Here is a 27,253-nt window from a genome sequence, read left to right on the forward strand (position 1 = left end):
GTTTCAATTAATTTTCCACTTAGGTTTCTTTTTTTATAAAAAATCTTTTTATGTATTTAAATTGATGCATGCATTTATGGACTGAGTGAGAATAGAATTCAGACTGATTCTTTAAATGACTCAGATGTTAAGAAATACATCAGGCAGGTAGATTTTATTAACATTTCTTTATCTGATGGCAAACTATTTTGCATCACTAGGTTTTCCCAGCTAATACAAACATTCTTGTATTTTAAGGGATTCAGTAAGATTAAACAGTGAAAGTATTGCTAAAGGTTTAAGAATAGGAATTCTGGCCATAATCATCTTCATTCTGATTGCTCACTGGAAGTATTTTTATTGAACAGATTGGAACCTGGCAACAGCTTTAACTGTAGATGATGATATATTTAGATACCCTAGCTTCCCAAGAAAACCAATTAATTTTGCACAAGTCCCTTGAATGAAAGTTTGCCTAAGGCTGAAGTAACCCTGCAGGTAAAACTTCAGGTTAAATAGTATTTTCAAAGATTCTTCAAAATTACCATTTCTTCAGAAACAACTTTAAAGGCTTGTAAAAAGGCAGGAAGGATTGATGATACAAAAATACACAAATCCTCTAGGCCATGCTTTTACAACACAGAAATAAGAATTGCCCCTTAGAGTTTATACAAGTGGTTCAGCTTAATTTGTTATAGTCCTGGCACTTAGGCTAAGAGGCATCAAGTCCATGTTTTTGGTATTAGCTACAACTTGAGCTAGTAACTCATATGTGTACCCATATACAACGTAAAAAGCTCAATTTGTACCATACAGTCTGCAAAGTTAAGGCAGAATTAATGAAGACAGGTGTCAGTCCCAAAACAGTACATAATCCTTGGAAAAATGGATTTGTCTTAGTAATTGTCTGTCTACTTGAAAGTATCAATGGAGACTGCCTTTCCTTGGAGCAGATTGGTATCACCTTTGTCCATGTTCCAGCAAAGTGTTTGGTGATAATGCACTTTTTAAGCTGAATGTGTCTCCACTTGATGAGTGTCGAGAAGTTGCTTTTCCACCTATCAACAAAGTCTCTGCTTCTTTTATTTCCATAGCTCTCTTGTAAAGTTCAGCTGCCTTCTCAAAGTCTCCCCTTTCATAGCTTTGGAAAAGAGTAAAACAAAGTTGAAACAAGAAAATAAAACAAGTCTCTCAATTAATTTAAATTGAAATATATACCATACTATCAACTTAGTATATCTAAAACTCTACTTTCCTAGAGAGTACACAAGCCCAGATGTTTTGTTTCATGCAGTAATTTGCATTTATAGGGTTGAAGCATATAATCTTACCTTAGCACTGCCAAGTTTTTCAGTGTTTCCCCCACACGAGGATGCATGCGGCCAAAGCTATCTTCATAAATCTTCAGTGCACGTTCATAGAGAGGCAAAGCTTCAATCTGCTTTTTCTTTGGGTAGCAGAAAGTTTCTTTGTTACAGATGTGTATTTCTTTGATACAGATGTGTATTACATTGGCTTTGTTTTTTACCAACACAGTATCAATGCATCCTAGCTGACCTACCAGTCACAGCAATTATCTTTTCCCTGTATACATTTTCCTTGCCAAATATGCTTTCAATGTTTAAAATGGAACCCAAGAATTTGCAAGTTCTATAAGGAATTTCCCTTTCAAATATGGTCAAGTTTCTTTAGTTTCATTTAGATACAAATCACAAAAAAGCCTAAGACAAGAAAAATAAAGATCAGGCATGACAAACTTACCATCTGACAGTAAAGGACAGCCAGGTTTACCAGAGCAGTTGCTACACTTGGGTGTTTTGGGCCAAATGACTTCTGTCGAATTTCAACTGCTAGCTCATACAGAGGAACAGCCTTGTCAAGCTTCCCCTAGAAATAACAGGGAAAAATATTACTTGGCTCTCTTATATCAAGATGGTAACAGTAAAAGGTATTTTAAACAAAAGCCTAGAGAAAATCTAACTGTTTCTAGAGTAAGTGGTTAACTTTGGTTAATTAATAGGTATTTTCTGCACAAATTGTTTATCATGAATATTTATGAGAACCTAATTTTCCAAAATACGGGGCCTATTCAACTCCCAGCTAATGTGTTTCTCAGCTAAGGTCTAAGCTAGGTCTATTTCTTCCTTTCTTGATTCATTTTTTACCCACAAGTGTCTCATTGAGAAGCATGTAAAAAGAATTTTCAGTTGTACTTTTACTGAAATAGTTTTCTCTGGTGACTTTTAATTTGTATTCCTTCAAACTAGCAAAGAGGTTTTTGATGCAAATATCAAGTGGTTTTGCAGCTTCTAGCAGCATGAAAATTGGAAGCTAAACTGAGCAGAAATTATCGTGGCCCAAAACCATTTAATGCACACAATAGCAAGTAACATTATTTAGCAAAAACATGAGCAAATTTGATCTAAGAGATTATCTTCAAGGTCTTTTCTCTCTTTGAAGAACAGTAAAATGTGAAAATATAAAATAGATAAAAGTCTTATAATCCACTGAACTTGATCTTGGTTCCACAGTTGGAAAGAGTCTATCACTATTACACTAATAATAGCAAATGGTTAGAACAACCCTCTACAAACAAAAATATTCATAATACATTTTGAGATCATGAAATTGAGAAGTTTCATTCATATTTCTCCAGTATGAATGGCTGGAGAAGCTAATTTTATTCCTCAGAGTGCATTTTGCACAGGAGTAATGCTCATCTTTCACTGAGTCAACATAAGCTGAAGGTGGCTCAGCCAGTTTATTTGTCAACTGCTATGTCCCTCATAATTCTAAAAGTTGCCCTTAAATTGACTATAAAGTTCAAGGTCACTATATAAACAGAACTATTCCTACCCCCTAAAACATTATTTTTTCCCTTAAGACAAAGACATTACAGTTAATTTAGGTGATCAGAAGAAGTAATAGGTGTGTGCTCACCATCTTTTTGTACAGCACTGCCAGGTGTTTCACAGTGTAAGCCAAGGAGGGATGATCTGGAGCCAAGGCTCTCCTCCTGATGTCCAAAGCTTTCTCATAGAGCTCCTCAGCCTTGTCATAGTGTTTCTTCTCATTGTACAGGGCTGCCAGGTTGTTCAGAGACTGTGCACAGTCTGGGTGGTCAGATCCCAGGACTCGCTCCCGCATTTCCAAGGAGCGCTTCAGGAAAAGCTCTGCTGCCCTACACGACATATTTGCCCATCAATATTTTAAGGTTGGTAACATCTGTACAGGCTGAAGTGCCTGTTTGAAACAACAAACTCAGCCTTAGAAACTCATAGTAGAATCTGTTCAGAACTGCCGAAGTGGAAAAGACTCTGTGTAATGTCACCACTGAAGCAAAGGGCACGTTTTATCCCACTACAGTAGGGTGCTATTATTCCATTACAGCTTTACAGCAATTTCTCTAACAAAGCTACAGGTGATCCCTCCGTAAGACCAATAGCATCCAGTATTACTGGGCACCTCCTCATCCTGACATCCACACAAACTCTGTGATGCTATTCTCAAGAGGTCAGTTTAGTAAACTGGAACAATCTATTTTTAGGAAAAAAACATTAGAGAAAACAAAGGCCATTTATACACAGAACTGTAGGTTCAATTGTGAGCTCTTAGACAAGTCTCAAAAGATGTTCACTCCATGCAAGGGCTGGAAGATGATGTGATAAGTAACTATTCATTAAGTAACACCCTTCTGCCACTGATTTCATTTTAACTACATGAAGTCTTGGACTTGGTGATTCAGAGCAGGGATATCCATTTTGAAATGTTCCTTAAACCTTCATTAGAACCAAGTTTATACCTTTTCTCATCTATGAAATAGTGGAGATACATCTACTCTTGAAGTCGGTTGTGCTTAATAGGAACTACATATGATAAACATGGAATATTAAACAATCTTTTATGAGATTAGACAAAATATTGCTCTTCTATAATCAGTCACTTTATGAGGGTAAACTGATGAAAACCTCATGTCCAACAACTGTTAAAAATCAATTCCTTCAATGCAGAGATTGTGATTCTGTATGCAGATCCTAAATAATTACATACTTCTGTAATTATCCAAAAGCTACAGGTGCCTCAAACATCAGGTACCGGAAGAACTGAAAGTAAAAATACTTCCAGGACTCACTGTGTGCTTTTTTGCTGGGCACTTTTGTTCTTCTCTGAAAATATTCAGTTCAGTAGAGTGGGATTCAGGTGACCTTACAATTCCCTCACAACACACAATTTAGATTCCTCTGTCAGCTAAAGAAGTTGATGTGAAGGATGGCTAAACATACAGTCAGAACTATCTTGCACCTTTTATTCTCCTTCTTGCAACACCCCTGCTTATCTCTGTCTGCTTTTAGAACGCCTTTGGGCTGTTCTGGCTCTTTTTGGCTTTAAACAGGACATCAGGGTAAAACCTGAAGGATTACAAGTACAATGAATATTTAGGTAATGACTTCTTGTAATACTGTCATAGAAAAACAACAATCCTGCTGTTCCAAGATGAGCACTGCAAAGGACAGAGTCACAAAATAGTGAAGCTGAGTAGAGGAGTCATAAATTTGAGAGAGAACTGGTATTTGCAATAAAGGCTAATTAACTGTGGAACATGAATTCTGAATGCAGGAAGTGCACTGACTTGGTAAACATCCACAGGCCAACAGCATCAAATAGAAAATAGAAGTGAATTTCAAAGTAAACAAAACCGAGTAGAATGAATAAAGGACAGTACTACAACAAGCATTTGATGATGTGTCTGCATTTAGTGCTAGATCTCCATGCTCTGCCTCCATTCAGACATCTGAGAACACTCAGTGGATGTGTCATAATCAGTACAACTCACTCAAGATTATTCTGCAGGTAGTAGAGGACTCCAAGCTCGTTAAGGGTTCGAGCATTATCTGCTGTATCCTTGCCTAATGTGAGCTCTTCCAGTTGCAAGGCTCTTTGACGCAGGAGAGCAAAGCCACGCTACAGCAAAGAGAAGGAAATGTAAGCCAGTCACCAGTACTTTTAAAGTTTAACACTAAAGGCAAAAAACCCAAAAGACGTAGTTTGGTGCCTAAGTAGCACAATAATCCTCCTTAAGTTCTATTTTTGAGCTACATGGCAAGCACTTACTTACATTCTATCAGCAAATTGCACAAAAAAGTGAAATTTTGGTGAAAACTTCCAGGCAATACACATTACTATGCTTTTACACCACTCTCCCTGTATCAGACATGCTAATTTGCTTAAACTTCACAGTTCAAATAACCAGTTCAGATCAAATTCTTAGTTTTATAAACTCAAAACTTAAAATCAATATAATCTCCAATCCTAAACACCACAATTACTCAAGGCTTCATGTGGACACACTGTTAGAAAGCTAGGAAAATTACAGCCTGGAAAGTCACTTCCAGGCCAGAGCTTCTCAGCTCCGTTCCCAGGCTGATAAGCTGGTTCAGCTTCAGCTGGGGAGAAATTCTCCCAGGATGATAATCTGGTCAAAACAGAATGGAATTCACAATAAAGATTAACACCTGGTGTTGACTGTGGGACCCATTCTAAACTACAGTCCCACGGATGTTTTTCCCAATTATCCAATAAGCTACTGTCTTGTCTTAGCTCTCTGAAACATGCTTTAAATATGGGTTGTCCGTTCAATAAAGTTGGTCCTTTTTCCCTAAAGAGGCCCATGTGTGTTGCTGTTCTTGCTGTCTCTCTCTCTCTGTCTCTCTGTCTCTAGCACAGTAACCACAGCTTCACATCAATCTTTTTTAAATGGGCAGACAAGTTAATGCTTACAAACAAAATAAATCTAAGTAAAAAGTGCAGCCGTTTTTACACTCTGCCTATTTTTGATCTTTGCAGTTTTGATAAAAATATTTTTGCAGAACTCATTACAGAAATAGACCAAATCTTCATGAACCAAATTCATTCTTATTTATTAATGTGGAAATAGCAATGTTTATTGGCTTTTACTACTTTCATTAGAGCTACAACTTGAGCTCTGGAGTTATTAGCTAGATTCTTACAGTACAGGCATTACATGATAAACCCTTAGCTCAAAAATGTCAAGGGAAACTCTGTAGCTGAAAAACAACACAATAAGAAGAAAAGAAAACAGGGGGAAAAACTCTGTACGTCACCTAATATTTTTACTGGAATTTTCCACTGCAGTAAGCACTGTATTCACTAGTAGGATAAATGCCTCAGCTATTCTGGAGAATACTTTTTTCCATTGTCACTTTGACACACAGTCGTGTCAGCTGTAATTCCACACCTCTGAAACATATATATCCACTGTCTTTTCCAGTTCTACTGATACATCTCCACTTCCAGCAGAGTTGAAAGGGCAGTTACCAAAGCTGCCGCTAAGGTACTTCACTACCTAAGCCCACAATTATCAAAAGCCCTGGAGCATTGTCAGCTCTGCAGACACAATTTATCATCTGTTTAGCACAGCTGCAACATGCCCTGCACCTCTTTTTAAATATCAAGCACTTCCTTACCAGACTTCCTTTCTGCCTTGCTGCTTTTTGGCGTATTTTGAAGGACTTTTTCCTCAGTTGCTCAGCTTGTTCATATCTGAAAGTAGTTATTTGTAGTGTGAGAAGAATGTCAAATGTAGCATCAATAAGTATGCTGAAAAGACTCTAAGTTACTTAAGTGTACAGATTTAAAAATTTATGATTCTTGAGAATAATCCCACTTTTTTCCAAATATAAAATCTACAGAATTATTAGGGACAGATAATGTTTCTCCTTTATCTCTACAAGTTTTTTGTTAAACTAAGCAAAAAAGTTGACCCCTCCTATGTGACCTGCTACAAGAACAGAGAGAGGTTGCACTTGAACATATGAAACTCAAAAAAAAGAATCAAAGAAAAATTCTGGCTTCAGGAAGAAAACTTTTGCTGCTGTTTTTTTTTTGTACTACCTCCACATAAAACAAAACCAGCAGTGTAATTAAGCTTACTTGTTCTGCTTTTGGTACAAGGTTGCAAGTGCATCAAGTTCGCGGGCCACCCGAGGGTGTTCAGCTCCATAGGCGTTTTCAGAGATTTCCAGTGCCTGTTTATACAGCTGTTCAGCATTCCCAAACTTCTTCCACTGAACGTACACTCCTGCCAGCTGGTGGAGTGACTGTGCCACCCTCGGGTGGTCTGGATCCAGTGCGGTCTCTCGAATCTCCAGAGAGCGCTGCAGAGGAGCTACAGCCTGTAACAGCCAAGTCCAGAGCGTGAGGGCAGCACGCAGCATCTTCTATGCTGCAATAACTTAACTACTGCCATGGAAAGCACATGCTGAGCTCTGCTTCCTTTGCCTTTTTTGCTGTTACAACAATCTCTAAATGTACTTACCTGACTGAGAAGACCTAGGTCCTTAAGAAACCGTCCCAGGGTCTCATAAAGATCAGCCAGGCAGATCATACTTTCCTCTCCCTCACTGCTTTTTTCATATTCTTTCAGAGAGTCAAAATACTCAGCTGCCATAGAGCTCTTATCTTTCCCAACCAGCTGCCAGTAACTCAGCAATTCTGCAAAATGTCCCCTGTTTTAACAAGGAAAAGAATCTTATCTCTGATACCCCTCTATTCAGACCGATGCTAGCTTAGGAAAAAAGGCCTACATGCACAAATATTATTGTTATGCTACAGCATCTACAGAGACAATCCATGGAGACTAACGCTATTCAACAGCAATGTTTATTCCTTTACCACCCCCCCAGGGTGTAACACAATAGAAAAAATACATTATTTATATGGAAACAGCATTTAGCATTTCAGCCTCTACTATTTAAGTATTTGAATCTGTCGCTTTCTGATTTATATTGACAAAAATTTACTATGGAATATTTATAATGGCCAAAGCAGTTGCTACCTTTGTACCTTTTGTAAAGGTTTTGGGACACAAAGAGATTCAAAAGACACTTGTGTAGCTTTTGCTTATCACCCTGCTGTTGGAAGAGCCAGGGAAGTTCATCTGCACTCCTCCAAGTCACTCGGTCTTGACTATTGAAAGAAAAAAAAATCAAAATTAAAACTCTGAAAGGTCTAACATCTTGTCAATTTGATGTGAAAACCAGGCAAGCATATGATTTCCATACCTGAATGTCTGAACAGACAGACCTATATACTCTATTTTCTTATATGTTCATTTTAATTTCACCTCAGAAGGCACTGGACCCCCCAGGCACTCCACAGGAAGCTGCTTCTCCATCCCATATGGGCTAATCTGTGCCTGCCAGCAGGACTGCAGCCCTACAGCAGCCCACTGTTCCTTTGTGCCTACTTTGTCTGGCACACTGTGGCCCTGCTGGCTTCCTGCTACCCAACAGTGGATGCTTGGAGGAGCAATAAACAGCAGCCCACAGCTGAGACGCAGTAACTCAGGATGTAAATGCAAATGTAAATGCAGTTTTCAAGCTGGATATGAACTGCAGATGTTCAGCTGTCCTACTGGACCTCATCTATGTGCTAATTGCTTGCTGAAGACAAGTGGATTTCTGCTTCAAGTCCCAAGCAAACTCAAACTTCCTAGCATTTAGTGGGAGTTAAAATTCCATGGGGGGTTGGAGACCAAAAAATAACTGATATGGTATAAATTTACGCCCTACATTTCCCCATGATCACTTTATCATATGCCCATTCTCCTTCACTCATTCTTTTCCAAGATTAAAAAGCAACATATCAATAAATAAACTTCTAAACGGATAATTTTGCATAGTTATTTTGCCATAATAATTTAGTAAACTCAAAGAAGGTATATGAAGAAAACAAAAATACCTATGAGGCATGAAATCTGCAGTTTAGCACTTCTTGAAGAATTCTGACCTACCTTAACTGCATGGTGAAATATTCCACTAGTTTTTGTCTATAGGCAGAAATAACATTTTCACCTGCTTCCATATACTCTAGTTTTACCATCTCCCAAGCCTGAAAGAGAGTATAATTGAAAGAAATAGAATGCATTTAATTTAAGTGCTGATGACACACAGGGTGATGAAACACATCTCATGTTGCAGAACTGAAAATCTTTCAATGACAAAGGCGCTACAAATTGTCTTACATTAGACCACAGCTCTGGTTATTCAGGAAATATTCCTTTCTCTTTCAATTCTTCTTGGTTTTTTTGGGAAGCCAATATTTTCTAGGATACATGGAGTTAACAAGTAATAGATTAGAAATTTATTAGGGTTTGAAAGGCCAGATTTTCAGCAATACTGGTTTATCTGGTAACACATCTGGTAGTTTTCAAGGTGTTTCTAAATCAGAGCAGATGTTAAGGAGAATGGATGAGCAAACATCAACATTTCAAGGCCTACCTAGCTAACAACAGAACTTATCTAAAAAACAGGGGTTGGAGTTAGGGGTTGGAGCTTCACTTGCGTATGTTTAGAATCACAAACTTTACCTGGAGGTGCTGGAACTTCAGCAAACCACAGCCATATGTCAGCAGACACATTTTGTGCAGGCTGTGAAGGAGTGAGGCCAGCACTGCAGAAGTCAGCTCAGGATAAAGCTCCATCAGCTCCGACTCACTCACCCCATTGTGGCTGACACCAATGACACACAGTATCTGCATGAATCAGAAAACAAGATTTCACACAGTTAGCAATATTTCCTGGAGAGCTTAGTTACACTGAAATCTCAAGAAAAATACTGTTTATACTGTGAGAATTTTATAGCCAAAGGAAAACACCCTGCCTGTACAAGCCCTTTCCCTCTTCTCAAAGAAGAGACCTCAGGGTTAATGGTTTAATAATCTAATAGATAAAGCACCAAATGGGACACTCTGGGACAAACAAATGGCTCCTCAAACTTTCCTCTAAAACACTGGGAGAGAGTAGCTCCATCATCATGAGGAACTTTCATCTAAGTAAAATATGCTGAGGGTCTTTATGCTGCCATAACCAAAGAAGCAGCAAGTAGGAGTATTTTGTCCTAATTGAAAAAACTGTTTTGCACAAGAGGGAAATTCTGCAAAGATAGAAAGAGGAGTCAGAAATGTAATAAGCAATGCCTGTATTCACAAGACACCATGTTTTGATTGCACTTACTATGCTCAATGCAGTTAATCACTAGATCATGGTAGTGATCAGCAAGGAAGTGATAATTGTGTATCACATCATAGTGAAAAGCCCTGCTTTATTCTGTCAGACAACAGTTCAGCTGATATTTAACACAAAGCAGTCATACATTATTCCATAGTTACAAAACAGATGTAATTACATCAATTAAATTGTCCCTTCTATACTAGTAATACACAATAATATCTGACTCATACATATGAATTAATATAAATTTGTATTTACTTTTAAGTTAAGAAAAACTCTTTACAGGGAAGAGTACTCATTACCTGTAATGAATACATTCTCTGCTTACCTCTCTCAAAAGACCTTTCTCTTTATCACTCTGCAATGATTCCTGAATTGATCTCAGAACAAGCCTGTACAGTGATACTGTGTCTTGACACTGGCAACACTGCTGAAGAATCTCATCAATATTTCCTGTATTTCCAACACTGAGCAGAAGGACAAAAGGGGTAAGATTTAGCATATTAAATTTGGCTGAGTAAGATCAATTTGAAACTATGGAAGAGCTCTATCTCAAATACTCTCTGGATTCTTACTGGATTCAAAAGATGCACAGTACCTGGTGAGATTTAAACAAAGAAGAGGTGAGTTCTTCCAAGCCAATTTCTGTCATATTGTCTGATTTTTCTAAATAGCTGCAACAGTTTTATTAAAAAACCTATGCTGCAGTGTTCTTTTCTCCAGTAGGAGTACAAGTAAGAGCATCAGGATGGATAAAGATAAAACCACATGCTGCTATTTCATTTAATGACTTTTCAAAGCATGTATTCAGGAACAATTAAGTCTTCTAGAACATAAAACGTGAACAAAAATAATGAAATCAGTCACCCGGAGTAAATTACCAATTAGTGTATCATCTTCTGGGAGTCTCTTAACGAAAAATGCATCTTTCTCAACAAGATGAAGTCTAGGTTAATAGGAAGCCAATGCACTTATTAGGTATTCTCTTGCACAACAGGGAAGATTAATTTTCTCCACAGCAGGAATTACAAGGCTAAGGACCATATGCAGGATGTTAAACTATACATTGTTGAACTTCCCTGCAGCCTTAAAAATCTATGGGGCAAACTCTCTGGTACCTCAGTAAATACAACACACCTGAATTTAACTGCTTAGCAACACAATACCAACATTCTCCAAATACCTTAAAAAACCACTGAAGCAACTGATACACCCATAAAGAAGAACAAATTAAAATAAAATACAAATAGAAGAGCTTAAAACAAATAGATACAGCTATTTGGATTCACCTGGTATCAAACTGGTGACTGTACATTCTGATTTCTATTCCTATTGCATTCAGAGTCAGTGAAGGGCAAAACTCCTCCATCGTTTTTTCTTAATAAGATTCATTCTGTGCTAAGTGAAAGTATTTTGAAAGGCTAACCTACTTGAAGTCTTCTAATCTAGTGATGACCATAGTAATTTCCAAAGCACCTCAACTTACCAAGCAATGGTTTTGCCCAAGAGAGTGACATACAAAGCATTGCAAGTTGTGGCGGAACGACAATGTCGCTCAAGCTTCTTCTCCTACAACATTTTACATAAAATCTGTGAACTGAGATGAAACTAACCATACAAATAAAACATTCACTCTTTGATAACAAAACAGAAGTTCTAGATACTCTTCTATCTGTAACAACTGAAGACTATAACATGGTAAGTGGTGCACAAAATACTGCACACATTTCCAGCTATAGGAGCATATGAGTGAAAATTCCCATTTGAATTTAAGATGAAGAGTTAGGATCTAACATTATATCTCAACATGAAGGTAATCTTACATAATCAATCTCAAGGGATAAGGTAAAATACTGTTTTTCCCACTCCGTCCATCATTGTTACATTATTATGCGACAATAATTAATTAAAGCATAATTAAACCTTCTGGTATTCTAAAATAAAATAACACATTTATAGCAGTATGTGCAACTGCACAGTTTTTCTGTTAAAAAATTTATGTTGTTCCATCTGTGTTTCAGTGCTATGAGCCATGGAGTAAAAATACTCAAACTTCATGCTATTTTGAGCAATTTTATTTAATTAGCTAAATTCTTTATTTTGGCAGCTGGGCTTATTTCATCTTTCCATGTTTTCATTAAAAGTTATACTAGAGTAAGGTATTTTAGAAAAACTGCAACAGACATACCTGCTCTTTAGTCAATTTAACATTTGCAGAATTACATTCTGCACTAATGAGAGACTTAACATCTTTGGAATTCAGTGGATCAAGATGAAGAGTGGGCCATAACCTTTGGTAAGAGAGAACAAAGTCATATTTGAACCTTATTAAATAGCATGCAAAAGGAAAAAAAAAAAGACATCACAGTTCCAGGGCTTTTTCAAGATTTATATCAAAGCAGTAATTGAAGCTGTTCCCTGCTACTATGAAATTCTAGACATCTGAAGTAAAATTTCCACTTTTAGCCTTGTCCTGAATCTACATCATGGTACTGCAGTTCTTGATGTGCATCTGACTGCACTGAATATCATCTTTCATACAGTCATGTGGATAGATCCATCACAGTGAAACAAGAATCTGGTTTTCCAACAGCTAAAATCTGTCATTGCAGCTACAATAGAGAAGCTTTCATTTTCCTCATAGGTTGCAAAATCTTATCTTATTAAATCTCCACGTCTTGACACATCTGTCTGCTCTTCAGTGAGTAACTGCAATTTAAAATAATAATTCTAAGACAGGATACTTTGACACATCACAGAAATGTAACATACCTCCACGCCTGCGGACATGTTTCTACATTCACTGATACAATCACTCTCACGTTTACTGGCAGTGGATCTATCAACCACTTCATATGCTTCTCAGCTTGCTTAAAAACAAATTTTAATTTATTAACACAGAGGTTGTTCAAAACAATGCCAGAAGTTGCTATGTTTCATTAACTGTGCAACCCAATGAAAGGAGTCTTAAATTCTCCAGTGTTGTGTTGGGGCCAGGAAACGAACTAAAACCATGACAAGTGTCATTTAAAATCTTTCATGATCTGGTCCTCTAGACAGTACTAAATGACCCATTTATATGTATGAGCACAACTGTACACTAAATGAAGCAGATAGAATACTATTGAAATGTTCACCTCATAAAAATCAGGCTATTTACATGCCCAATAAGTTGGCTCACAGCCTTGAATCTTTGGATAAGTAATGTAATGAGACTGCTCAAAAATTAAGGTATAAAGATAAAATTTAGCAGGAAAAAAACCAAAACAACCCCAAAAATATTATCTATAAAAATAACTCGACTGCACTTTTTTACAAAACTATTATCTGTATGTTCTCTTCAGAGCAAAGCAAACACTAATATTTTTGTTATGATTGAACTTATTACAATAGTCAAGATTCCTGTTAGACTGACAAATGGCAAAGATTTTGAAAACATACCTGTATTTGGTCAATAGAGTCAATAATTATAATAATGCTGCCTTGATGACGTACAGAAAGCTTTTCCAGCCAACGGGGAAACTCTTCCAGAAGTTTAGCTGGATCAAAAGTCAGAGGTGATACTAACCAAGAGTGCTGCATAAGCTGCAGAATTGTAAACATACAAGAAATTCTACCTTAAAAATCAGCTAGGATAGTTGAAAGAAGTCCTATAGACGCAAAAGGGAAAAAGACCCCACTCCTTCCCCACTACCTCACCCTCTCCCCCAAAAAACCGCTATGTGATTTGGGAGCAATTTTTCTAGTCAAGTTCACACAGAGTTCTTTCCTTCTAGTATATGCAGAAATTGGCATATACAGAACAAAGAATATTTCTTGAAGTCGGTGTATAAATTCCAGAGAGATAACCTTTACACAACAGACAAGAAATATGGAGACTTAAAGGACTTGAAGTTTCACAGATTAAACATCTAAGTTAGATGAGAAAATTGCAAGGATAGCACAACTGAATTAATTTTTCTACAAGTTTTAGTACTGTAAGGCCCTTAGTGCCACTCTGTGATGGAAAAAGCAAGTTCAGACCCTGGCAGAAAAATGGTCCTTCTTATTCCCCACATATTTAGCGCCCAATTAAAAATCAATTAATATAGGAGAGAGCCTAGTCTAGGAACGAGATGGTGCCAAGTGGCCAATACAGCCTCAAGTTTCTAAGCACATAGACACAAGAGGTACCACCTGCCTCTTTCATTCCAGATGGCAGGGAATTTTGGAAGGAGTTTATATGGTTTTGTAAGTCATCAATATAGGTCACTGGAAACATAACTGCTAATGCTGATCTATTACAAACATCCCAGAGATGCTATTTAATTGAGCTACATTAAGTATACAGGATTAGATTCCCCTCATTCTATAATGTCTTACATTTCATAAACTCACAGAAGAGTGAGGATTGGATTGGAGCTTTAAAAGCCACCTAGTCAAAGTCCCTTGCAATGAGCAGGGACATCTTCAACCAGACCAGGTTTCCCAGAGCCCTGACCAACAGGAACCTGAGTATTTTTCCACTCTATTTGTATTACTTTTCACTGATGCTGAAAAATTTCTAGAAAATGTTATCTTTGTGCACACACACACACACAAAGAGAGATGCAATGCAGGGCATGAAATACAGCATTACCTTTAGAGTAAGGCGCTTAATTATCAATGCAGATTCTGAACTAGTAGACATGGGCCTCCCAACAAAGTGGTAAAGAATTAGAGTGTTTGGTGAGTGCTTCTGCTGTAATTGAATCCTAGTGAAAGAAGAGAAGAAAAAAAAGACTCAACAGACTCTAATTCTGCAAATAGATCTTAAGCAAAAAGCATCAATTTTGCCAAAGGAGATAACGTATGTTAGCTAGACGTCTTCCATGTTTATCTTTACAAAACAGGATAGACATTTCCTGAGCTAAAACTGAACTTTTAATGTCAGATTCCATTTTTGCTCTCACCATTACTGACAGAAATTAGCAAGTATCCTTCATGGCACTGAATAATCATGTGCCACTAAGCTTGTAAAAAGCAATGACACCGTCAATTTATTTTTACAACAACAAATTTTGTCATAGCATACAAGTGACCATAAAATTCTATGGTCTATGAAAAATTATGAAGATTCTTTCTTCATTTCAGACCCTTCTTGGGTATCAGAGAAGAGCAACACTCTTGAGTATCAAAACCACATTGTAATGCTGTGCAAAGACACATATATAAGTGATGCCTTACCATAAGGTGTTGCAGCTGGAGTCAGGAACTGTTAAAGGCAGATGAAATTAGCCACTCAAATACCACAAATCCTTCCAGGATGGTTCAATAACTTCAGTGCTTTGTAAATGACCCCATTTTACCTCTTATTACTGACACAATGTTTGAAATGTAATGGAAACTTTCTTCTTAAATTTCATTAATATATTGAAAAAAAAAATTAAACTACCATTTTGACAGAAGGAGAGATTTCCCAGAGCCTGGTCCTCCTGATACAAGCAATGGTGGAATTGGTGCTGGTGCTGCTACTAGGTCATTCAGACGCTCAAAATACTATAAATAAAGAAACAATAATCATAAATATTTCAGTGTTTAAGGAAGAAATATAGTGCCTGGTATTGTAAACCATTTAGATTCAAAATGCATGTACCGATTGACTAAGGTAAAGGAGTAACTACTGAAATGCAATACAATACAAGTGTAAATAGAAAGGAAACACTTAAACCACAGATTTTACTCTCTTTTTTAGAAAGCATCAAATTAATTAACACTTTCTTCAAAACTCTATTTAGAATGGAATCTTCAGTGCTAATAAACTGAATTAGTGTTATTATAGTAAATCAACTGTATTCTGTGTTTCTTCAGGCTTCCTTGTCCTCTCTTTCCCCAAACTGTTGTCTGGAAAGGCTGACCTGGAACAGAGACTAGACAGAAAAAAAGGAATAGAATAGGTATTTATTGAAAGGATACATTTTGGGCAGTGCAGGAGCCCAGTCAGGGCTACACTCAAATCAAATCCAAGATGGATTCCAGTCACGAATCTTTATACTTGTATAAGTTTTGGTTCATCTCTATATTGGGATCAATTATCCAATCACAGCCCCAGGCTATAAAGTCTCAGCTCCCTTTCCCTCACCATTGTTTATGCTTTTTGGGTACAGGTTGTCCTTGATTCTCTAGCTAGAAAGGAATTGTTTTGTCCAAGTACCCTGTGAAGAGAATTTACTAACACCTAATATGAAATTTCAGAGTTACACACTAAGCAGCAGAGATTCTGAAAAATACAAAAGCTAAAACCCAAGGCATCAAAACTACTCCACTGCACGGGATATGGTTGCCAGGAAAGGTTGGCATCTGCCATGAATTACTATTTTGAGCATACAAAAGCATACAAAAGAAGGCTTTCTTTCAGCATATGAATGTCCAAAAACGTTGCAGCAGATGACAAAATAAACCAAAGCAAAACACTCTTCACCTTCTTGGGAGAAATATTTTATCTTCAAAGAAGAAGTGCATTTAGATATACATTGGTATTTTTTCTTTAATGTTCTATTATTCTATTGCTGTAGAATGTAGTAGAGATGCTAAAATCCTCCAAACCATTACCAATATAGGAGGGGTGAACTAAAAGAATATATTGTCATAGTAAAATACGGGTACTAAGATTTAAATACAGTAACAGAAACCGCATGCTTATTCATTGCACAAATGAACTATTGCACCACATTCTGTGATGACTTTAATATTTATCTTCCTACATTCATTATATCTTCCCACCATATAACTTTTCCTGATACTCACAACTTGAAATGTTTTTTAAAAATTATTTCCAGTAATGAGTAAGTACTGAGCTATTCAGCAGCTTTCCACTATAACGTTTCCTTTGTTCGTCTTTTACAGCTGCATGATGAGATGAAATCTTTTCATTACTCATCTCCTAAAGCCTAACTCCAGGTGTCAAGAAAGAGATTGGATTTCCTTGGGGAAAAATAAAAGAGAAATAAAAAAATAGAAGAAGAAAAGATAGATAATCAGAGTGTTTTCTATTGATGACCAACATCTAAGAGGACACTCTGGTTCTGGCACACTGTTATAGTCCTTTTCTCCAGTGCAGGCACAACAACTACTTCTTCATCAACGTCATTCAACAACACACTAACTGGCATCTCTCCCAGAAAAGAAATATGCCATCTATATCAGACATATGGATAAGCATAAGGAGTGATAGCCTTAAGGATATTCTCAGACACAGCTTCTTCTGTAGAAGTGCATCTTGCCCAACAAGGGACAGAAGTGAGTGATGACTTTCTCTTCATCTACATACCTTTTGTAATGTACTCACTTTCTCAAATCCCAGCTCACACGTTGAATTAGAGGCATGCTGAAAAGCTTCCATCTGTTCTTGCTCATCGTGTGCATCCCACAATACATCACCAAAAACTTCTTCTTCAGGAGCAGTGGAGTCTTCCTTATTATCCAAATCCTTGCCTTCTAGGTCTGTCATTTCACACCCCAGTATATCCTAAGTAAAAAGAAATTACATGGAGAAAACTGCAACTATAGTGCAATCACATTTGCTGTTAGTCTCAGTATGAGTGTGGTTCTACTAACACCAATATGTCCTTGTAGGGTAGCAGAGAACATAAATAAATAAGCAATTAAATAAAACTAAGTTAAGTCTGAATGCACAGGTCTCAAGACCTGGTTTTAAATATCTCATAGGGGAAACAACCCACCACAAGAATAAGGAGAAGACATATCTATTATATGAATAAAGATAATTAAAAGCTAATTTAGGCCCATAAATAGAACCCTTTCCTGTGGTCCTGTGCTTCTGTCCATAAAAGCACTGCTTAGTTTGGGGTTTTATTTTCCACTTGCACATTTCCTTGCTTTGCCAGATATTAATGATAAAACAGAGAAATACTTTGAATCACATCTAAGTACCACATAGTTGTCCACTGACATCATTTAAGATCATAAATCAGCGTAGACATAAAAAGCCAAAATGCATCACGTACTTTACCTGTTTAATTATTTTTTCTACACAATTATAGATTTCATATGCTCCTTCCTCCACACTTCCAACATGGTCAATCATCTGAAAAAGTAAATGGCAAAGCATGACACAACTCTGAATCCAACTGAGAATAGTATTTAAGACTTCCAATAAAAACATTCTGGAACACATTTAAATTCTATTCTGTTGCCTTCCTTAGGTAAGATTCACTTTGCCTAAGGACTTTAAAAGCTAGGAATCTAGTTTCAGCTGTTCTCAACCGTTGTCTCTGTAGAGGAAAAGAAATCAGAACTGATCCATTTTTAGGCAGCTGGAATCTCTCTAGAGGTACATTCCATTCCCTTCAGTGGCTGCAGAGGGACCTGCAACAACTCTGCCATTTAAATGCCTAAACACAGCTAAGAAATTCTAACCTTATAGCACAGCCTTTTTTTTTCAGTGGAAATGCAGTGGGTTTTTTTTTCCTCCCCTACTAATGAAAATTTCATAACATTCATAAATTTCAGCTTCATCAATGTGCTCACAGAATGAGCAGCCAGAGCAATGAGTGCAATGCAATTTTTTCTAAAATCTGAGACTATTAGCATGCAGTGTTGCTTACAGCAATTTTTAAATTCCATACCTTTGCTTTGTTCATGCAAGAAATTCGCTCAATTAACTGTTGCACTGCAACTGAACTGACTCTGCCATCCTCCCTTCTGTGGTAAATTAACCTGGGCTTTTCTTCTGGATTTCTCAAGAAGGCTTCTTCACAGTCTTCCAGCAAACAACTAGATTGGAAATCAGCATTCTTGTGCTATATTACACTGCTGTAGTAAACAGTTCAATCAACACAACTCCGAAGGTGGGTTTCACTGCAAAATCTAATTCAAAAGTCATATCTATTTATAGCAAAAAGCAATCAAATACTTCAACAGAGAATTTGAGAAAAATTCTGAAGCAAGAAAAAGCTAAAAGAGAAATTTATGCTACTTGTACCAAAACCAGTAAAACCATTTATTAATTTTTACGATTATTGATTTGCAAATTTAAAGCTGTTTTTCCCATCATACCAATATGCAGAGTGAAAAGTAATTGCCTTGCATGGAAAGAACATGGTTTCACATACAATTAATAAGCATCGTATATATGCTTTGCTATCAGTTATCTGAAGGTTCTGTTCTATCTCTTATCTTTTTAGGAAGAGTAGTTTAGTTTTTGTCAGATGTCTTGGGGGACAGCCTTTCAATTTATAGTATTTAAAAAGGAGAATTTGGCACCTCCAAATTCAAAAGCACTTTGCATTTATATAAGTGAATGATATCCATGGGTATCTATTGCCATTCCACAGAAGGAACTATACTACTTGGGGATGCTGACAATAGCAGAGAGGATTGCTCAAATATTACCATCTCTACATGAGCACTACAATTTTCATCAGAGTTTTTCCAAAAGAAATTCTCTAAATTAATACTTTGGTCGTTTCTTTTCCCTGCACATTTTCTTCTTACACATTTGTGCTCCACATACATAAAACTGGGTTATTTGGCAACAGCATATAATGCATAACAGTAACATTCCTAACACAATTCAAAAAGTATCCCTCCTTTGGTGTATTTTCTTTAGTGAATCACGCTTCTTCTTCTAGAAGGTTAAGAAATTACTCCCTGAACAAAGAGACCACATTCCATCACTATTTGTCATGAAACATCATGACTTCAGTAAATCAAAGCTGTCAAAAGCTAGCAGACACAAGAGAGTCATGAAATTAGTCTGAAAGACAGCCAAAACCAGGAACTAATATGTGATAGAATAAACTACGGACAGGTGTAAGGCTAGATAAGCAAATGAAAAACACTGAGGACATTCACATGAGCCATTTTGAATTCCTAAGACACAGCCACATGCAAAAATAGAGCTGCTCTTGGAAAGCAAAACATTTCTCTATGTTATTGTGACACTGCTCAAGCTGTATCTTAAAGAGAATTTGTAGCTATAAGAAAAAGAAAATGGTACAAAGCTGATATATAATTTTAAGTGTCTGCACTAGCAAACCTAAAGTTTGAAGGAGTATCACTTTGAAGTTACTAGATTAGGAAACATACTGAGCAAAACATACCATACATATTAATAAGCTATGCACTCTGCATAAATTACCAATTGCCATTTGTTTCACCAGCCTGGAAAACACTCACCTTGGCAAAGTTAAATGCAGGAGCAAAATGACTAATGAACTTTTTTCAATTTCCCATTTTCTTACATCCTGAAGAGGCCTTTCATTCTCTGTTGGAAAATTAACAACCTGAAAGAAGTACCCCATTGTTTCACAGACTCTCTGAAGTTTTGGAGAGTAGTTCTGAAAGCAAACGTGAGCAACAGTGCTTCATTACTAAACATGCATAGCACTAAGGACCTACCAAACAAATCCCAGTTTCTTTTCTCTAAGTAGTTTGTTCCCCTGAAGCCCTTCACAATACTTCCACTGATTTCACTGAAATCAGACTACTCCTACTAAAGCTTTCAAGAAGTATTAAACAAATTTCTGAACCATCAACACATTGGAAACAAGACAGCATATAAGTGAGCATAGGTTTGAGAGGTACTCACTCTAATGAAGATGGTCACATCTGGCTGAGTCTCATCAGTACTGATAATATAACATCTTACTGTGTTACTCCACAGAGAATGGGAAAACAGAGGAGTAACCTGCAACAAACTGGCAACAGCAGCATCCCAATCATCTGCCAATGGAAAAAAACTCCAAATTGAAGTTTTAGAGACCTTCATATATCATTACACTGCATAACAGATAAGTCATCACCTCTTAACATCTCGAATGCTATATTTTATTTAAAATAGTAGTGTTTTTTACTCAGTTATTTAAATTTTACAAATTTCGAGAACTCATACCATTTGATAATGTCACACAATTCGATAATGTGGCAAAATAAAAGTGTTAATATATTTATATTACCATTATAACGATATTTCCTTTAAAAAGGATTGATGAAATGATTCCACAAAATCGAGCTGATAGTCATAAAATAAGTAACAATATGCAGGAGTAATAAATTCATTCATAACCATATTTTTTTTTCCTTGAGATCTACATGTATTTCAATTAGACCATGTGAATAAATGACAGCAAAACACTGTGGGAACTTCCTCTTCTGGAGGAAAAAATCCATTGCTTTCTGTAGCATTGTATGTTTATTCCCTACAGAAGCAGTGAGTTTTAAAACTTTCTCAGACTCTTCCTTTTGTGGCTGGTCATTCTTTCAAGATAGGAATAGGTTCTCTTCTCAGGACCACATAGATTGAAGAAAGGCTTAGTGTATGAAGCTGGAGCCATCACAGAGAAGACCCACCCCTCCCACTTGGCAGGCACAGACTTCTGAATCAGACAGAGTCTGAAGGATTCAACTAAAAAGGGAGAAACTGCCAGCAAAATCAACTATATGCAGGAGAGATTCCAGAGCCAGGACAACCGTGAAGCAAACCAGAGTATCAGAAGCCAATTTACAAGAGGCCACTTGGGAAACAAAGTTCAGAAGCAGTAATTATTGACAAGAAAAAATGAAGCCCTGATTTACATAACAACATGTACATCTTGGTCCTGCAATCAGATTCCCATAAGTGACCCCCTAGGCAGAGTCAAAACCCATGCAAAATCAATTAATAAAACAGGAGTATAATTTATTCTAATAGAAATGTTATGTTCATACTCAGGAAGTAGAAAATCTGAATACAAATGGAAAAAAACCACCGGCAGATATTGAAAGAAGGAGCCATTCTCTTCCATTGTCAACATAAGGAACATACAACAATGCACTGGTAACTGCTGTTTGCTAAAATCACTGCTGTACATATCACAGTCATCATATATCTTAAACATAACTTAGCTACATTTCCTTTTATTTTTACAAAGAATTCCAAATAATCCTTTAGTTAAATTACCCAAGAGTGGACAGAAAATGATCTAGGAAGGAACAGAGTTACTTAAGCATGGTTGGAAAAATGCAATAGACACCTATAATCCTAAGCAAAATGAATTACCATTACTTACCTCTGTTTATATTTGCAAATGGTCCCTCGACATCTATGGAGCTATGGGCAAATTCAGGCCCTCTGAAAGATTGCTGAAGTTGCATCATACTACCCATGGATGGTTCACTCCCCAGCACTCCTCCATTCCAGTATTCAGACTGTGCCCCAGCAGCTAAGAATTGGAAAACAAACCAAAAATCCCTCTTCATTGTCACTACACAATGTAAATTATCACTCCTAAATATTCCAGCTGAAACCTACAGCCACATGCCACATGACCATAATTTTTTCTCCTTCAGCAGATTTCCTCACACCTTTGTGGGCTGTAGTTCTAAACGGTCGCTTGTCCAAAGTTAATGAGAATTCATGACACCAAAGGCTGACACCAAAGGTATTTCCCAATATTTGCTATTACAGAGATTGCTCACACACCTATCTGAACCCTTTCCATGTTATTAAATTCCTCATACAGCATATACAAGGTTTTGTACCTACTTCTGCTTTGTTAAAGATTCAACTCTGCTGTTCTGGAACACACAGCAGCTGACACTGGCATATGTCATCACCCAAAGTGTCTATCTAAGACCCTCCAGTTTTAAGTGTGATTTTTGGATCACTGGAGCATCATCTCTCAGATCTAGAATAAAAAAACTCAGAAAAGACTAGAAAACTCAGAACAGTTAATGGAACAAATTTTTAAGTGTTGAAGTAACTGCATCTAGACAGAACTCTGTCTCCACTTACTCATCTGTAACACCAGAAATGTGAGGTTCCCACAATCTAAACCAAATTTGCAAGGTTTGTTGATTTTACCCTTCAAACTACTTTGAGTTGCTTCTTACCTGGATTAATAATTTTTTTTTTCAAAACAACATAAATATTTGTTTTCTGCTTTACTATTTGGAGACTTCAGTCATGTTCCAACATAAAGTGCTGGGATGAAATTCTCACCTGTAACATCTGTACAATTATCATCAGAATCAGACTCTTCAGGATCAAACACTTGGATTCCCTGGGCCTGGAGTCTCTGGAGTTTTGCTTCTAGTTCTCGTTTGGCCCTCAGTAAGTCCTGAATCTCGTTTTCTTTAGTTTCTCTAAAAATCTATCAGTAGGAAGGGAAACGAAAATCTTTTAAAATTCAGTATCTGTTCCTGAGCTCATGCTATCTACTTTCAATGGGAAAAGTAAGTTTCTAGCATTCATTTACCAGACAGGGGTGTGAAAATGTGAACCCGAAGCCATCACGAACCAGAAATGAGCAGGAAACCATAGTTTAAAATGATCTGTTTTTAAAACTTTAACATTATAAACCTTAGCATACCATTCTGAGAGAAGCCTGCATTAGTATGTTCATTAAAAATGAAAACAACTCTTTTTACTTTTTAAACTTTATTGTCTTCTAAAATTGCTACATGCAACAATTTTTCAAAGGTTCTCTTTTATTCTTCCATGTATTTATTTACAATTACATATAACCTTGTATTTACATTTTACTGTTGCAGAAATTTAACTTTCCTATGACAGAAACTGATCAAGTATCTCCAGTTGTCCTGTTTGTAACTCATTACCATCATGTGGGAAAGAAAACATGAATTTAGTTTTAAATTCAAAGAAATGAAGTAATCTTCAAGTCTCATTTTCTTAAATAAGGTCGGAACCAATCCTCTTTTCATATATCTGCCAAACATGAACTACATGTAGCTACAGACAACTAAAATTAAAGACATGCAGAATGTTCAAAATAGTGAAAAACTAGGACCTACTGCCCTGTTTTGAGTGGCAAAAGTACCATCTGCAGCAAAGGAAAAGCAGAAACATCTGTCTGGCCTTTCAAAAATCATCTCTCCAGAGAGTGCAAACGGTCTCTAACTGACTATCACATTTTTGCAGTCAAAAAAGTTCTACCAATACACACTTTAAAAAAAAAATGTAAGCTAGAGGTGTTACACCTTACAATGCAATATATAAAATTTATTCAGAAATAATGGAACTCCGTGTTTATACATTCCTTCAGCATGTATCAATTTGCAGCTCATGTTTTCTTGTCACTCTGAAATATGAATATACTCCTGTGCTCAAGTTCAATGCAGGAATTTAGTTTATGATATATCACTTCATATTTTCCTTTAATATTTATAAAGTTATTTCAGATTTTTTTCCTCTTAGTCTTACAGAGAAGTTCTGGTAGGATTATTTTAATGTAAATAGGCAGCTACAGCTATGACACTCTAAGGTGTCTTTAAGAAGGAGAGGCTCTCATGAAAGCTATTGCAGAAAGGTTCATTTGGGCAATGTGAAAAAGTGGCATACATATTTTTTGGTCATTTTCCCAGGAATAGAAAAGTCAAACCATACCTTGAATTGCCTTTTGACCTTGTCTCGATCATGTTCAAAAGTAGCAGCTCTCTCCATGGCTTGGTATTTAGCTTCCAACGCACTTTCTTTCTCTCTAAGTATTTTCTGGTATGTTTTCTGAAGTGCCTGAAAACATTTAATTTTTTTCAGAGTTTTATTGCCGATAAGAGATTTTAGATTACTTTTCAGGTTTGACTACAGTATTATCTCAGCACCCTACATCCCTCCTTACTGTAGGGCAGCCAGAATCAGAGAATATTCTGAGTTGGAAGAGAACCACAAGGACCATCGAGTTCAACTCCTGGTCCTGCACAGGACACTCCAAGAGTCACACCATGCATGTGCCCGACAGCATTGTCGAAACACTTCTTGAACTCTGACAGGCTGGTGCTGTGACCACTTCCCTGGGGAGCCTGTTCCAGTGTCCAAGACCCTCTGGGTGAGGAACCTTTTTCTAATATCCTGCCTAAGCCTCCCCTGGCACAGCTTCAGGCCATTCTCTGTCACTGGTCGCCACAGCCGCGCAGGTGCGGTCCCCATCCCCAGCCGCGCACTTTGACGGCATCCCGACGGCTCAGCAGGAGAGCACCGGGGCACCATTTCCCCAGCACCTCGCCTTCCCTCGCACCCGTCCCCTTCCCGCCACAGCTTTCCCCAGGAAGCGGGACGGCTCCTTGGCAGCCTCAGCTCCGCTGCTCAGTGCCCTCACTCGGTGCCGCGGGGCAGCGGGCGCTACCTGCAGCTCGGCGCGCAGCCGCTTGTTCTCCCTGTCCAGCTTAGCCTCCTTCTTCACCATGGAGGCCACCTCGTTGTTCTTGCTGACGCGGAAGATCTCGTACTCCTTCCTCAGGCGCTCGTACTCGGCCACGCACTCCAGCTCCTGCACCGAGGCCGTCGACTTGAAGCTGGCCCCTATGAGGCCGCCGGGCCGGGAGCCGCCGACGCGCCGCAGGGAGCCGCGCAGGAGCCGCGCCTTGGGCTTCACCTCCACCGGGATCTCGCAGGCCTCGCCGCCGCCGTACGTGTCCTCGATCACCTCCCCGACCGCGCCCGCCGGGCTCACCAGCGACGACGCCGTGCCCATGGCCCCGCGCCCACCCCGGGCGAGGCTCTAACCCCGAGCCCAGGGCCCGGTGCCCCTGGCGGGACCTGGCGGCGGGGCTGGGCCCGGCGCGGAGCCTTCCCGGCGGCGGCTCCGGGCCATGGTCCGCTCCTTGCGGCCGCCGGACGAGGAAGGGAGAGCGGGAGGAAGCTTGCCCCGCGGGCCGCCTCTCCCCCTCCCTCTCTCAGCCGCTCCCGCCCCGTCCCGTCCCGGCTCGGGAACGCTGCTGGAGCAGCCCGGGAGGGGGGAGCGCCAGCCGCCCTGGAGGCTGGGGAAAAGCGGAGAGGGAGAGCTGGAGGGGCTGGCGGCGGGACTGTGCTGCTCTCAGAGAAAAGTGACGGCGTTTTAGGGGTTTGCTGCTAAATACGAGCTAATGTGAGGTCACGGCAAACTTCCCGCTGCCACCATCTCAACCTGACCGAGGATGCTTCAGCAAAAAGAAAAAAGTGCCCATTTTCTCCTCACCGCGTCTATTTCTCCTCAAGTGTCCATTTCTACTCTCTCTGTCACCTGGCCCGGACCCTTCAGGTTGCGGCGCATCCCGGGCTGGTCTACACGATTGTATCTCACTGTTCTCCTTGGCCAAACAGAAACAGGCAGGCTGTGCCTCAAGCTTTGGTGTTGAAGAGACCTTGGAGAGGGAATTACCCCTCACTGTCGGAAGCTGAGACCTCTGAGACCATCTGGCACTCTCCGAGGAAGAAGAACTGAGAAGAGCTGGTAGTGTGGCACCACCAAGAAGTGAGCGCTGGGCAATGGTGCCATGTCGTGCCCGAGGTCAATGCTTGCGCCTTACATGAAGTTTATGAATTTCCTGTTCGAAGATCTTCCATGTGAAGAATAAGGAAGCTGTGGATTATCAGCTCCATAAATTATCCTAATGACATTTTCTTCTCTGTCTTTTAAAAAAAAGCCTCTTTGGTTCCTTCACCTGTCATAGAGAATTCATTGTAACAGATCCCTATGGCTGAGGAGAGTATCCATTTGTTCCCAAATGTCAGAATCTGCCCCACCTTTGGTGTAAATGACAAAAACGTCACTACTTCAAAACAGATTTTACCTCATGTATGTGCCAGGTTTGTTAGCCATGACCAAGGGAGCCATTTCTTCTTAACAATGAGGAAAAAAATAATCTTAGAAATGTCTTTCCAATGAGACATTCCTGAGTTTCAAAATCTACTGTAGGGGGAAGTTACTTTTGTGTACAGTAGTAGAAATAGAACAAAAGATGTTGCTTTATTTCCCTGAGTAAAAACTTTGGGTTTGGGGGATATGTGCTCCCACCCCCTAATTTTACCTAATTGTTTTCCTGAGGAAAAAACAATTCCTTGTCTGAATATAATTTCGTGATAAACCACATTGAACGCTGCTTCACTGAAAAGGACAGATACACAATATGTGACAATTGAGGGAAGAAGAAGGGTGCTGCTATGTTTTCTCTAATATTGACAGTAACATAGCTTGCACAGTATTAGGTGATTCAGCAAGTAAGTCTGTAGTTCTGTAACAAAGCAAGGCTCTTGGTTTCATTTGTGTGTTGATATCAGGCAGTTTCTCCACTTCACTGCTGTCTGAGCTCTGGGAACAATTAAAAATACATTCATGCTGGTGCTTGAACTGAATTATTTTCATATTCTCAGTTTCTGAATATCAAAATCTCCAAGCTTTAAGCCTGGAATAAAAAGTGTAGAATTTTAAGAGCTCTTGGATTCCTTCTAATAATCCACTTGACATTAACAAATAGATTGGAAGAACTGTAAATGCTGTTTCTCTAAT

At 38.4% G+C, this 27,253-nt stretch overlaps 1 protein-coding gene across 2 annotated transcripts; it reads right to left on the reverse strand.

Annotated features, from left to right (window-relative positions):
- Positions 1 to 139: 139 nt before the first annotated feature.
- NPHP3 (nephrocystin 3) lies at positions 140 to 25,474 on the reverse strand. Of its 2 annotated transcripts, none has more exons than XM_014878413.2 (27): positions 25,112 to 25,474; positions 24,376 to 24,501; positions 22,972 to 23,122; positions 22,040 to 22,192; positions 20,581 to 20,714; positions 20,169 to 20,329; positions 18,617 to 18,764; positions 18,001 to 18,075; positions 17,317 to 17,496; positions 15,424 to 15,527; positions 14,629 to 14,743; positions 13,452 to 13,595; positions 12,783 to 12,880; positions 12,199 to 12,301; positions 11,497 to 11,579; positions 10,339 to 10,477; positions 9,368 to 9,532; positions 8,792 to 8,889; positions 7,843 to 7,965; positions 7,316 to 7,505; positions 6,931 to 7,172; positions 6,465 to 6,540; positions 4,814 to 4,941; positions 2,920 to 3,160; positions 1,741 to 1,866; positions 1,311 to 1,426; positions 140 to 1,120 (listed from the first exon to the last, which is right to left on the reverse strand). In XM_014878413.2, the coding sequence occupies exons 1-27, from the start codon at positions 25,457 to 25,459 to the stop codon at positions 940 to 942; spliced, it is 3,948 nt and encodes a 1,315-aa protein (XP_014733899.1). In that variant the 5' UTR covers positions 25,460 to 25,474; the 3' UTR covers positions 140 to 939. The 2 variants fall into 2 exon arrangements, with proteins under 2 accessions (XP_014733899.1, XP_088021222.1); XM_088165096.1 differs by having other exon boundaries at positions 17,299 to 17,496.
- Positions 25,475 to 27,253: the final 1,779 nt, after the last annotated feature.

This window comes from Sturnus vulgaris, chromosome 1 (genome assembly GCF_052056855.1).
Source record: "Sturnus vulgaris isolate bStuVul1 chromosome 1, bStuVul1.hap1, whole genome shotgun sequence".
In the NCBI taxonomy this organism is placed as follows: Eukaryota; Metazoa; Chordata; class Aves; order Passeriformes; family Sturnidae; genus Sturnus; species Sturnus vulgaris.

Excerpts from the sequence above, each read along its gene's own strand:
- NPHP3 (XM_088165096.1), bottom strand. The coding sequence starts at position 25,459 with ATGGGCACGGCGTCGTCGCTGGTGAGCCCGGCGGGCGCGGTCGGGGAG. Across the intron at positions 14,744-15,423 it reads TCTCTCCTTCTGTCAAAATG|GATTCAATTACAGCAGAAGC; the intron begins GTAGTTTAATTT and ends TTCTTTCACTAG. Across the intron at positions 13,596-14,628 it reads TTAAGCGCCTTACTCTAAAG|CTTATGCAGCACTCTTGGTT; the intron begins GTAATGCTGTAT and ends ACAATTCTGCAG.